The sequence below is a fragment of the Anoplolepis gracilipes genome, chromosome 13, assembly GCF_047496725.1.
Source record: "Anoplolepis gracilipes chromosome 13, ASM4749672v1, whole genome shotgun sequence".
Classification (NCBI taxonomy): domain Eukaryota; kingdom Metazoa; phylum Arthropoda; class Insecta; order Hymenoptera; family Formicidae; genus Anoplolepis; species Anoplolepis gracilipes.
Window position 1 is genome coordinate 2,123,736 of NC_132982.1, and position 14,576 is coordinate 2,138,311.

At 25.3% G+C, this 14,576-nt stretch overlaps 1 protein-coding gene across 4 annotated transcripts in view; it reads left to right on the top strand.

Annotated features, from left to right (window-relative positions):
• The window catches only part of Tj (Maf family bZIP transcription factor traffic jam), a 30,202-nt gene extending 18,122 nt beyond the window's left edge, over positions 1 to 12,080 (top strand). For 3 of the 4 annotated variants that reach the window (XM_072904497.1, XM_072904499.1, XM_072904498.1), the window contains 2 exons: positions 2,982 to 3,307; positions 6,614 to 7,216. In XM_072904497.1, coding sequence (XP_072760598.1) covers positions 2,982 to 3,307; positions 6,614 to 6,985 — 698 coding nt within the window. In that variant the 3' untranslated portion in view covers positions 6,986 to 7,216. Of the gene's footprint in view, positions 1 to 2,981; positions 3,308 to 6,613; positions 7,217 to 11,045 lie in introns of those variants that run through there. The other variant, XR_012047882.1, reaches the window with a different exon arrangement.
• Positions 12,081 to 14,576: the final 2,496 nt, after the last annotated feature.

Sequence of the window (14,576 nt, forward strand, 5' to 3'; positions counted from 1 at the left end):
ATAGTAATTCTATACAAAAATTAAAAATTATTTTTTTGGAATTCTATGTATAATTACTAAAACTGGAGATTAAAATAAAAAGAAAGAAGTGAAGACTAAACTACTGAAGAAAAAATAAGACTAAAATACTGAAGATTAAAACTAAAGACTAAAATAAAGAAGAAAATAAAGGAAAAATAAAAGATAAAAATTTCCAATAAAAATAAAAAATTATATAAAAAAATTATATAGATAAATATAATAATAAAAATAATAACAAATTATATATTTAAATATTATTTATTTATTTAGTTACAGTAAAAAAAAGAGAGTTATCAAAATTAAATTAATTAATGTGTTATTGTTATGTGCGATGTCTTTTATTTTAATACTTGTGTTTAATAATTATGATCTTATTGCGATATTTTTCGATGATTTTTAGAAATTATTTTCGTTATTTTTACGCTTACTTTACACATATTTTGATATTGTAAAGGATTTTTGTAAAAATATTTTTATTTAGCATAGAAAGATAAAATTAAAATTTTTTATTAAAGTTAAAGAATAAATATTGAGAATTAAAGAATATTGAGAAAAAATAATATTTTTTTCAACAATACAGCATCAACCTCTAACAAACTGTCAAAAAGTTGAAAGTTTCTAGTATCAATAAACGCTATTTTAATTTTCATATCGAATCATTTCAAATAAACTAATAACTTATTCATGTATTATGTTAGTACATAATGTTAAATTAATCGATGTATATAAAAAATTTAAAAGCATATGTATAAAATTTTATTTCAAATGAAAATGTTTATAATTCGAAGAACATGTGTTTATGATAGGTGTGTACTTTTTTTATTTTTAACATAAATAAAATATGGCGCATCTTTGATTAAAAAATTAATAAATTGTTTAGATATATTAAATTTATGTGTTTTATCCGTAAAAATATAATCTTAATTTTGTTTACATTGACTTAAATAAGACGATTAGAATTCTTTAAGATTTATTCTTACATGTAACTTGTATAGGATAAAAAATCAGTTCTATATCATAAAATTAGGATAAACCTTTATATTTTTCTTTAAAAGGATGTCGAGTGTACGATAAAATATTTAACATATATAACTAAATCGTGAAAATTAATCTACATTGTACGAATAAATTGGATTTGATTTGTTTTATACACATTTTTATATTTAATTACATAAGATAAATAATTTTAATAAAATCGTTTTTAAATAAATTTTAAATAAATAATTTTAGAAAAATAAATAATTACAAGGGATGTTTAAAAGATATTCTAATTATGATAAAATAACGCATCTGAGTATTTTTATTATAATATTATATTATTATATTTTCATATTCTGATACTAAATGTTGAAATATTGCTTAATGAAATTTTTTACACATTTTTTATTGTATATATGTGCACCACAAATCTGTTTGTAAATATATTTTCGCATTTAAAATGTTGGTCATAATAAATGAAACACTAGTATTACGCTCATAAATTTCTCGCTATGTTATCATTATTCGCGTTTGCATACTCAAATAAAAGAACATTTTTATGAAAATATACTAATAATATTTAATCCGAACACTATAATAATATACTATATACAATTATAATAATACAATAATAACAATAATTTAGGCAAAAACCGAATCTACGACAGTTCATTGTTGCAGACATTTCAAGTGCAGACATTTACACGCATGTGATATTTCGCTATATGTATATTATTTTAATAAAATTTAATTAAAAAACTCTAAAATTAAAAAAAGAAATATCTTTGCCAAGTATATAACTATAAAAATATAATTATACGTATATTGATAAATATGTCATTCAATCTACTTTTGTATAGTAAATTAATCATTCAAAAAAATTAGTGATTACGATTCTTTGACATACTTCAAGATTTCATATAAAATTTTATATTTAACGAATATAATATTATATAAAGTTATTTATTGTTAAACGTCTGAAAATTCAAGTTGTCAAAATATAGGCAATTTTTAATTACAATGATACCATTTAACGTGTATATTGTATATAGATTGTAAATTTGAGAAAAGTTCATATAACAATTTTCTTCGCTCTTTAATAACAGAATATTAAACTAATATTAAATGGATAAAATTATTTACAGTGTTATTATTAATTCTTTCGAAACTGTCAAAATATCGAGTTCGATTATGACATGTATTCACAAAGTAAATACAGCGGAAGAACAAGAAGCAACAATGATACTTTCCAGAGAACTTCGATGTTTTCGACTAATTAATTTTACATACTTTTGTTAAAAGTGATTTTTTTAGAGAATAAGAATTATATACTTTTTATATATAATACTTATATATAAAAATTTTAAGGCTCTAGAGTTTTTATATATTAAAGAAAATTTAAAAAAAAAACTTGTTTTACTTAAAATCTTACTTTTGATTATTTTTCGATAAATAAAGTGTGTAGTGTTATATACATAACAAAAAGAATATTAAAATTTAAAAAAAATCAAGAATATAGCAACATGTTGCTCGACAGAAAGAGAAAATAAAAATTACATATCTGTAATAAATAATTTGGAATCAATATCTTGACCCAAGCAGCACACAATATTTATGATATATATGATAAATATTTATGAAAATATATTTTTTTTTTTGAAATATTATATAAATATTTTATACATATTTTATAAAAATATGTATAAAATATTTTACATAATATTTATAGCAAATAAAAAATAAATATTTATAGTAATTATTTTGTAAATATTTCTCAAATATGTACTAGGATATTTATGGTAAATATTTATGATCTATTCAATCTAAAATCTTCAAAATATTTATAAAATATTTAAATAATTATTATAAACATTTTATAAATATGTTGTGCTGTTTGGACAGTTACTTCTCATACATGTCGGCGCCTTTCGTTATACTTTTCTTTTACGTCCTCCATTATCGCGCACATATCATTGTCGTAGGCGGCTACCTGGCGATGTCGAATCATCTGGAGTATTACAGCGGTCCGAGCGCAGGAGGAGGAATGCTTCCCACGAGCGGGAGCGTGATGCAGGGAATGGAGGACAGTATGCAGGGAATACCGATGCAACCTGGTAGGCCGTTAAGTGTTTGTTCTGTGAGTTCCTGCGGTGCTGGTGGGCCCAATTCGGCCCACCGTGTGGGCAACGGCCTGTATTCCAATTGCAATGGCTCGAATCCTCAGGAAGAACTTATGGACGACGAGCTTCTGATGTCGCTCTCGGTACGCGAGCTCAACAAGCGTCTCCATGGCTGTCCGCGGGAACAGGTAAATGAAATCCCTCTCTCTCTCTCTCTCTTTCTGTCCACATCACAGATTCACTGAGAGAAATAAATGGTTGCATTTACCATAATTTATAGTCATTTTTAGAAGCAGCAATATTTTTATAGTCATACTAATAATGTGAATTATAGTTAAGGGGATATCGTACCGTCCTACCTTACCGATCAAAACACTTGCTTCGTTAGACATCAAAATTATTATTTTAAAAGTTTTGCAATAACTAAGACTTCGAATTCATTTCTAAGAGTTTACATATATTCTTTCATGCATTTCCAGGCGGGAACATATTTCATTTTGTACGTGCAAATTGCAAAACTTTTATATTAAGCAAATACAGTTACGATATGACGCTAGTAGTCGATAATTTAAAACTGTAATTTTTTTTTCATTTTTAACTGAAAATTGCACACGTTCTCGCTTCGTTATTGCATGTATTTTCATCGTGGAGAAGCATTTTTCATTCTGTACAACCAAAATAATAATAATGGTGTCTAACGAAACAAGTTTTAATCGGTAAGGTACGGCATCTCCTTAACTTATAACTATATTATTGTTATCATAGCTTTTTTATATGTTTATGCAACCATATATATGATTTTAAGTATTATAATTATGATTTATATATGGTAAGATATAATAAATATGATGATAACAACCATAATTATATAACAACTATACGTGGTTATTTTTATTATTATTATAGCAATAATAACTATAAAAATGCGAATAGCAACTATAATTAATTTACTATGCAATTATAGTTGCAAATACCAGACACTTTTCTCTCAGTGTACTATATTATACTAACATCAATGTAAAGTTGATTGAAGAAGAGGCATTTTTTGAGTGGGTGAAGAAATATTTAGGTTGGGTAAAATATTTATTACAGATTTTTTATATATTTCTAACATTTATCAATCAATTTTTATATGACATAAATGTTGCAGCTTTTTCTTCAAAGATAATTAGCAACCTGGTTGAATGTTGATTAAAAACCAAATTGAACTCCCAGAAGTTTGAAGGCTTTTTAAAGAAAAAGTTGCAATATTTCATATAAAAGTTGATTTATAAATATTTGTTTATAACATTTATTAAGTTGATTCATAAATATTAATTTGTAAATATTTAATAACTGAAGAGCAGCTATTTTATTCTGAGTGGAAAGAATACATATATGGTAAAAAACATTTTGTATTTTTGTTGAAATTTTCTCATGTAGAAATTTTTGTGTTAAATTCTTAACATACTCTTATGTTAATATAACATACTGTCATTATGTTATTTTAACTTTTCTGCATTGAGTTAATATTCACCATTTCTAAGAGTTAAAACAACATAATTAACAAGTAAATTTTACACTAATTCACATTTTTGTGTTAATTTTTTACATATTATTTGTGTTATTTGTTTACATATTTGCCTTCTGTTAAATTAACATTAAAATTAGAGTGGATAAATTGGGACATGAGAAATATGTTAAATTTAAGACCAAATTTTTTACCGTGTGATAGAAATATGTAACAATATTTTCTTAAAATAAATTGTAGAAAATTGATATAATTTTGAATGTGAATTCAATTTTCTATATTTTATATTCCCGTATTTCAAAATTCGACTGATTTAACTCGGCAAATTCATCAAATTTTATCCATTAATGTTATCTTTTTAATTTATAATAAATTATATGTTACATAAATTATGCTAACATTTAAAGTATAAAGTGTGTGTGTGATTTATACATATGTAAACCACATTAAAATGGAGAATAAAATTACTGAAATTCTGGAAATTCTTTAAAATGTTTTGGAAGAGAAAATTTTATTTGCATACAATCCTAAACAGGTTTATATTCCTACATCATTTTGTTGACAGTTTCGATTATTGATAATCTCGATTGCCTACTGATTACTAAGAATTATTGTACACATTTAATAATTTAAAATACGACGGTATATTTGAGCACATGACATTTTATTATTACACATGTATGCACATTGCATACATGCAGATTGCACAGATGACATTATTACGCATACATATATTTTATATACAAAATATAAAAATTATATTAACATTTTGCGTACATTAACTAAAAAGAATCGTGTATATTATTTATTTGATTATGAGAATTTTGTCGATGTAAAAAAACAAGTAAATATCTATGTGGCATTGCATAAATATTTTATAGCAAACGAAACCATCCCAAAATAAGTAATTTTTATTTTCGAATTTTTTATATCATATTCAGTATCAATAAATCAAAAACTATAGCAATCTTGTAGAGAAGCCGCCATATTAAGTTTTCCATAATTAATTTACAAAATAAGTAAAACAATAAAATAAAATCTAATAAAATAAAATCTTATTAGATGTGTTGTATTTCTATTTTTGACATATTTAATTTCTTATTAACCGTTTGAGTGCGGAAGAATTTTCTTATGTATATGCTAAAATTGCGGAATGAAATGCGTAGTTATTTTTTTGGGAAAATAATAAAAATGGTTATAATTAACTCTAATTATTATAAAAAAAGGAATTTTTACTAACAAAAATGTTTTTTATTCTCACTTATTACATGAGTGTTTTGCTGCACAAATTCCATGAATTCCTTTTTTACATATAGCACAAATTAAGTTGGATCGTTTAATTCCATTTCCATTTTTTTTACTGCAAACCTCACACTGTCGCAAGTTTCGTCCAGGCAATTTTTCTAAAGAAAACTTTTTACTTACTGGTAGTCTTTCTGTTTCATTTTTGCTTGCTAACCATTCCTTCTCTATAATATAAAAAAAATTAAAGTCGAAATCTATCTATCTTTTTACATTGACTCATTTTTTCTACCGTACCATGATCTACGGCTCCACTACTATATTTTACCACTGTTTTATTTTAATTTTTATATTACTAAAAACCACAATTAAACGAAATTAATAATAAACTGAAATGGATATAAATACAACTGTTCTCAATTAATACGAAAATTATACTAATGAACAGCAGCGTGATCATGCGTCTCCGCATTCCTGGCTAGACAAGAGAAGCGCGATCGCGCTTCTCCGCATTTTTGGCATAGGACAAGCGAAGCGCGATAGCGCTTCACCGCACTCAAACGGTTAAGAAATAAATAAACAAAATAAAGATCATTATACTATTTATTTACAATATAATTTTACTTCCAATTAAAAATTACATTGGTTTTATAATTTTTATTATAAAAATCTCTGATAAATACCGCCAAATTGTAACATATTTATATATTTTAATTATATAAATTTACAATAATATGCGAAGGTTGTACGACTGAAGCAGAAGAGGCGGACTCTAAAGAATCGCGGTTACGCTCAAAACTGTCGAAGCAAACGTCTGCAACAACGCCAGGACCTCGAGACAACTAATCGGAATTTGCAGAACGAACTTCAACGTACAAAGATCGATGTAGCACGGCTTCAGCAGGAGCGTGATCTTTACAAGCAGAGATACGAGATGTTGAGAGCGCGGCAAAATCACCATCATAGTCACAACCATAACCATCATCAACAGCAGACATTGCAGCAACAGCAGCAGCAACAGCAGCAACATCAAACTCAAAATCAGCAATCGCATCCGCCGCAACAGCAACAGCAACATCAACCAGCACCTGCGAGTCCCGAAGTTTATCTGTGACATCGACAGCGCCGAGGGGGCGCTTGTTGGACTTGAAGTCATTTGTTACGTCAATGGATTCTTCCATTGGTAAGTAAAAAACAATTCATAAGTCAGCAATAAAAACAAACTATACGTCGCAATGCACGTTATGTAACGTTTGCATAATTTAGGGGGATAAAAAAAATAGTTCACATTTATATAAAAATAATGTTATACCTTATATATTATATATAAATAAATAGTCTAATTTATCTTTATATAAAAAGTTATCATATATTTTATAAGTTATGTATTATTTATAAGTTATATATTTTATAAGTTTTAAGTGGTGATATATATTTTATTTAAATATATATGAAAAATTTTGTACAAAATTTTGTTTTAATAACAATATTTTGTTATAATCTTTTCTGAAAGAAAACAGATAAGACACATATTACATTATATATAAATATATTTAAAAATTATTGTACAAAAGAGAGGAATTTCTTGAAATAAGGACAACCTTCTTTTGCATTCATAATTTGACAAGTAGTATACATATAAGTAAATGTTGTTGATGATGTTTTTTTCTAAAGGGGGGGGGGGGGGTCTCTTTAGACGATTTATAATTCGCGACAAAATCTACAAAACAGAATTATATTTATAATTTTTATGTGTTATATATAATACAGAAAACATTTAAAGATATAAAATACATACTAATCAAAATACACATATACATTAAAAATATGATACATAAAATTATAAATAGAATTCTATTTTCTTCAATTTTATCGCAAATTATAAATCATCTAAAGAGGTCTTTTCATTAGTGTTTCAAAAATAGCTTGAGCATATGATTAAGCGCGTATCGACATATTTTGAAAGAAGAAAAATGATGAAAAAAGGCATCAAGAGCATGCACATGTTGAAAAAAACTATTGTACAAAAAAAGTATTTTTTATTATATATTTTACTATATATTTTTATTATGTTTATATTATATTTTATTTGTTTATATTATATTTTATTATATTTTACCTTATATTTGATTATATTGTGTACTTTATATTTTATCATATATTATACTTTATATTTGATTATACAAAAAAGCAATAAATTAAAAATCTACAATATATCCATTTTATATTTTAATTCCAAATCAATAACAAACAAAAATTAAGTATGATATATAATCTAATTATTAAAAAATATTTTGCTATACAAGAATACATAAAAAAAATAAAAAAATAAAAACATAATCTTAAGAAAAGATTAAGAATTTAAATATCTTCCAATCTTACAGTTTAAATCTGCTTCCCTTATAAAGTGATGATGATAGAGAATTGTGTTAACTAGAAGTGAAAAAGAAATTAATTTTTTCGATAGAGGAAACTATTCTTACAATTATAATATATAATTTAGAATTCATAATTATTCTTATTTCGACATTTATATTAAAAAAAATTTAATTTAAAAATATAAAAGAAAATAAGCGATTATAATGTCAAGAATTTTATTCCCCAAAATATCTTATTTTTAACACATAAAAATTTTAAATCTTCAAAATTGAACTTCAAACATTTAACGTATTCAAAAAGAACTTCAAATCTTCAAAATTTAAATTCTAAATCAGAACTTCAAATGTTCAAAATTGATATGTAATATTGCTCAACAATTGGAAAAGGAATGTCATACACATATATTATATATATATATATATATATATATATATATATATATATATAATATATGTGTATGACATGATATATATATATATATATATATATATATATATATATATACTACACAAAAAATTAAAGGACTACTTTCTTCCATATAAAAAAGGCCAATTTTCAAGTAGTTACAACTTCCTTAAAAATAATCGAAATAAGATCAATAAGAAAGCGTTTCAAAGCTTGAAGTTTATAGTTTTAGAATCTTTAAATGAATTTCAATTCTTTCTATTTGTTACGAAATTACATTGTGAGAAAGCGACGTCCGTCAATTGAACAAATTTTTCAAAAGTTTGTCTAAGAATCTAGAATTAAACAAAAATTCTAACACGATTTTATTAATTGAGTGCTAAAGAGCAAAGTTTTAACTTTAATTTTTGTTTTTAACGAATGTTTTATGATTTTTTTTGCCGAGATATTTATTATTAAAACAAAATCGAGCTGCTGATTTTCAATGCTTATAACTAGTGAAAAACTGATCGTACAATAATCATTAATTTAAATTTTTAAAATGTACAGACAAAAATTAACATTCTAGCCTTTTGTATAAGTAACTGGAATGCTTTTTACTTCTAAATGTTGTAGAGTTCATAAAAATTTTAGCGTTTTTTCGTTAACTTTTAGTGATTTAAATTAAAAAGATAAAAGTGCAGTTTTTACTTGATTTTTAAATAACAATTACGCTTTAAAAATGAATAATGATTGAAAAAACGATAAGAGCATTTTAAAGTGCTAACTTTTCTCTTTAAATTGCTTTTTTAATGATTATTGTACAATCATATTTTCAGTAGTTATAGCCCAGGTAGCACATGTTCGTTTTATAAACGTTTTCTAAAAGCATCCAATATTTTTTAACCGTCAAGCACTAATAAGAACCGTTTCAACAGAAACATTTTTAAAATCATGGTTTAAGAAACGTATTTTTTACGTTTCTATAAATAGAACAAAAATTAATTTTTTAATACAAAATTATATATATACACATTATTAAAATTGTACTTATTAAGACGATCCCCAGATAGTACAGAAAACTAAAAAATGACGAAAAGATGTCTTTTTTAAGTTATCTTTCTGACAAGGCTAAAAGATGTCTAAAAGAATATTTTTCTACCTACAGAAAAAGTCATTTTTTAAAAGATGTCTTTTTGATCATCTTTTCGACAAGACAAAAAAGATCTATTTTATAATATACGTGTTCCTTTGTTTGCCGCTACGTGGTGTGTTCAGACTTAACTATAACTCGTATTCAAGTTTTCATAACATGTACATAAAGTCTAAAAGAACAGATACTAAAAGTATAATTTAAATTATGTCTTTTTTGTCAGTTTGACTTGTGATGTAATCTCGACAAGAGATTCAGAACATGATGAAAATAGATGGATTATATCCATATATGCATTATTTTATTAAATTTGTGAATAAACAAATTTTTCACAAATAAAGCAAAAACACCGTATTTTGACAGTTTCTTAAACGTTTTTTTTTTTGTTAGAAAATGATGTTTCCCTTAACGTTTTTTAAGTGGACATTTTGTGCCAATCAGAAACGTTTTTAAAAGCCGGTTCTAAAACGTTTCGCGGAAACATTTGTGAAACGTTTTTGAAACGAATATGTGCTACTTTGGAAACGTTCAAAGTCAATAGCTCGATGTTGGTTAATTATTAATATCTCGACGAAAAAAGTCATAAAACATTCGTTAAAGAAAAAAATTAAAGCTAAAACTCTGCTTTTAAACACCCAATTAATGAAATTGTGTTATAATTTTTTTTAATTCGGTATTCTTGGACAAACTTTTGAAAAATTTGTTCAAACGACGGACGTCGTTTTCTTACAATGTAATCTTGTAACGAATAGAAAGAATTGAAATTCATTTAAAAATTCTAAATCTAGAAACTTCAAGCTTTGAAACGCTTTTTTATTGATCTTATTTCGATATTATTTTTAAGGAAATTTTAACTACTTGAAAATTGGCCTTTTTTACATGGAAGAAAGTGACTCTTTAATTTTTTTGGGCAGAGTATGTACTAAATAAATATATATATTGTATATATGTATATACATATATATATTAAAAATATACATGCATGCTAAAAATGTAGTACACAGGTTATCGAAGTGAAGTTTAACCGAAAAATCGTTATCATAGCGGCAAATAAATCTTTCGATTGCATAAACGGTCGACTGGTTTCACTACTTTGGAAACACGAGCACGATTTCATGAACGAACCGGTGGCGCGAATCCGCCGGTCTTTCCCGCTTCCCTCGCTTTATTTGCAACGCCATTTCTGCTGACATCGCCGCTCGGCGATGAAACCATCGAGATGGAACGTCGGTAAACAATACGTTCACCTCTTTCACAGTCTCGAAACCCGCAGCCTAGCTGAAAGCGAAAGAGAGAACCCCGGAGTTGCCAAGAACGCCCTACAAATATACAGAGCGTTCTAGGCATCACGCATTTCTTCTGGATTGCCGACGTACTAGAAAGAAGTATATCCGTTTTATTTCGACGTAGAGACGTCCGTGCTTTTTACAAGGGAGTCGAAATAAGAAGAATCTATCAACTAATTTCTATCAACTAGACTTTTGATATGCAAATAGACATCAAGTCTCATCTTGTTTTCTTTTCTTTTCAGGAGAAGTAACATTTTTTTACTCTCTACAATTGATTTTTATATAATCTTATTGTTAGTTAGATTTATAGTTATTAAGATATGTTGGATTTTTTAAAATTAAAAGTAAAAGACGTTAAAATAATTAGCTTATAATAATTTGAATGTTCTCAACAAAAATGTTTAATATCTTAAATAAATCTATATCAATCTTATCTACTTGTAATTGTGAACGAGCTTACGTTCGCAAATCTCGTTGATGCATATTGATGAGCAAGCATAATTAAGAAAGAATAACAATACAAACTAATGAGACAATGTAAAATTGTTTTTTCTATTAAACTTTTTTATGTTACATATAAGATAGAAAGAGGGAGAGAGAGAAAGAGAGAGAGAGGGAGAGATAATGTAAAAAATATGATTAGATAAAAAAGTATAATGTAATATAAATCTTATTTTACGCATATGATATACATATATTTATTTATTAGAAAAAAATATATACACACACACACACATATATATATATATATATATATATATATATATAAGATGTTTATGAAAAGTTTGGGCAAACTTTCAAAAGAGATGCCATTTACCTATCCCAATTACAGCTTCGTTTGCTTACATCGTTTTCCTAATAACTTCAATTGTTTCAATCCCGATAGCCAGAACAATTGTTCTGCAAGCATTATTGCACACATATTTATAATAATAATATAATGAAACTAAATAAAAGTTTATGTAGACCATATATGTGCCCGGAAAAATTTCTATTCCACTTTAATAAATAATTGAAATATTATTTTTAATTGTTCATTAAATTCTTATTATGTTGTTTTAATATATATATTTTTCTTTTTGTGTTTTATGATGTTTATAATTTACATACATAATTTTGGAACATTTTATAATTTATATAAGAAAAAATAGTAAGTTAAAAAACATATATTATTTATAAAAATAAAACAATAAATTTACATTTGTAATATTTTAATAACTAATTTTAATCTTATCAAATATAATTTTTAATTACTAATTAAATTTATAATTTTATTTAAAAATTTACTTTATATATGTATATAAACGATGTGTGATATTTTCAAAATCATATAAATAATATTTTTTTCTATGGAGCATTTTCGCTCTAGCTAGATAATATTAAGCTATTTCATTTTATTATAATCTAGTTACAAAAAAGCGAACATTTTTTAATAAATTATAATTCTAATTATATAATATAATAAAAATTTTACCTCTTTTTCTTTTCTCTCTCTCTCTCTCTCTCTCTCTCTCTCTCTCTCTCTCTCTTTTTCTCTTTTATTATGTAGGCCAACAATTCAATTATGTATATACTGTTTTCTTTAAAGCGAAGTTAAATAATATTAAGCACGATTAGTACTTAGAATATTCCTTTATGTTAAATCAAAGAATCTGTAATTATAGAATCTTTAAAATCTGTAATTCTTATAAAATGTAATCTTGTAAGACTAATAAATAGAAACATTTTTTGTACTTTGTTGTTTAGAATTATCTCATTAATTCTATTTTTTATCATATTCCTGATAAATAGTGAATAATCGAACTCGAATATTAAATTGTCTTTGAAAAATTAAGTAATTGCATGTCTGATATATAAGGTGTCCTATCAATTTTATGTTAAAAGAAAATGCTATAGCATATTGTAATTTTTCAAACAAAAATATTCCTGAATCCCGATTTTTGAACTTCCAGACTAGAACAAATTTAAGTTATTTTAAAAAATGACTTTTTTGTAAATATTGAAAAGTTCTAATTAAGATTAATTTATCATTAGGATTAATTTCTAATTAGGATTAAGTTTTAATTAGGTTAAAATACCATCAATTAAACGGGTAAATTAAAATTATAATAATACTGATTTTATTAAATTCAGATTAAATATTACGCATCTAATAATATGTGAAAATTTTAAGAATAATTTATATATCTTTCTTTTTTTAATGTACAGAAACATTTGAAAAATTGTAAAATTCTATAAACATGAAACTTTTAACATAAAATCAACATGTATTTAGTTCAGGATTTTTCTTTTGAAAATTTTACGTTTTAAATTAATATCAAACATTTGTCTTTTATACATGTGCTAGAGTGCATATCTAATTACAGAAATCTAATTTTTTTATTAAAGAAATATATGATAATGAGTAAAGAATAAGACATAAAAAGAAACAATTATATTGTATAAGTATGAGTAAGTATAAGTCTATAAGTATTCAATGATTTTCAAATACAAGGATAGATGAAGTTCTAATGAGGATTTAACAGACTTGTCCACAAGGGTCGTTTGACAATGGATCGTTTTCGACCCTCGACGATCCCTTGAGCAGATGTAGCATGTCGTCGCGTCTGTCAAGTTGACGGATTGATTAATCGCTCGTTTCAATGAATTCATGTTACTTTTGCATCTCGTTACGCTAATCTTTGCTTAACTAAACTGCTCATTAAAATTATTAAAAATATTTATTTTATATTACACACGATTTAATATCGAATTAATATAAAACTTATTTTCAGTAACAAAAGTATTTTTACATAAAAAAATTTATACTTTTTTATTATATCATACCTCTGATGTTGAAAAAAAGTTCAAAAGTTATAGAATAGATAATATTTATTAATAAAACTCTATAATTGTTTCATCATCCTTTAATTATAGAATATTTTTGAAACCATATTTCTCTATAAAATTTATATTTTAAGATCTATCAAGAATAATAATTTTTTTATTATTTCTTATAAGTTTGATAATTCTTTTTATTCTTTTTATTATGACATTTGCGTTTTATGATTAAAATATATATTATGACTGTATTCATATATGGTAATATCATCTAGTTCTTTTTTTCCTTCGCACTTTTGCTGACAGATAAGAATATAGTAGCATTGCAAAAAAAAGAAAGAAGAAAAGGAAAAGAAGAGGAGAGAAGATTGATTGACAGCTCGAGTTTCGCGTTTTATAACTCTTATATACATTACATGGAGTAGCTAGCCGGTCCATGAGTGATAGGTAAGATAGCCAATGGTGTTGTGCACTGTGTATAGGGGATGTCATCAATGTATCGACGTGGAAAAACAGGTGGGATGACGAAGAGAGCGAAACCAGGAGCCTCGGGAATGAGCTGGAGATGGGAACTTCATTGTCAAGTCACGCCGTCATCGTGGCCTATCTCTATCTTCTACAACGATCCCCCAGCATTGGAAGCTACCTCCCTTCTTTATAGATGATCTACCCCCTTCGCT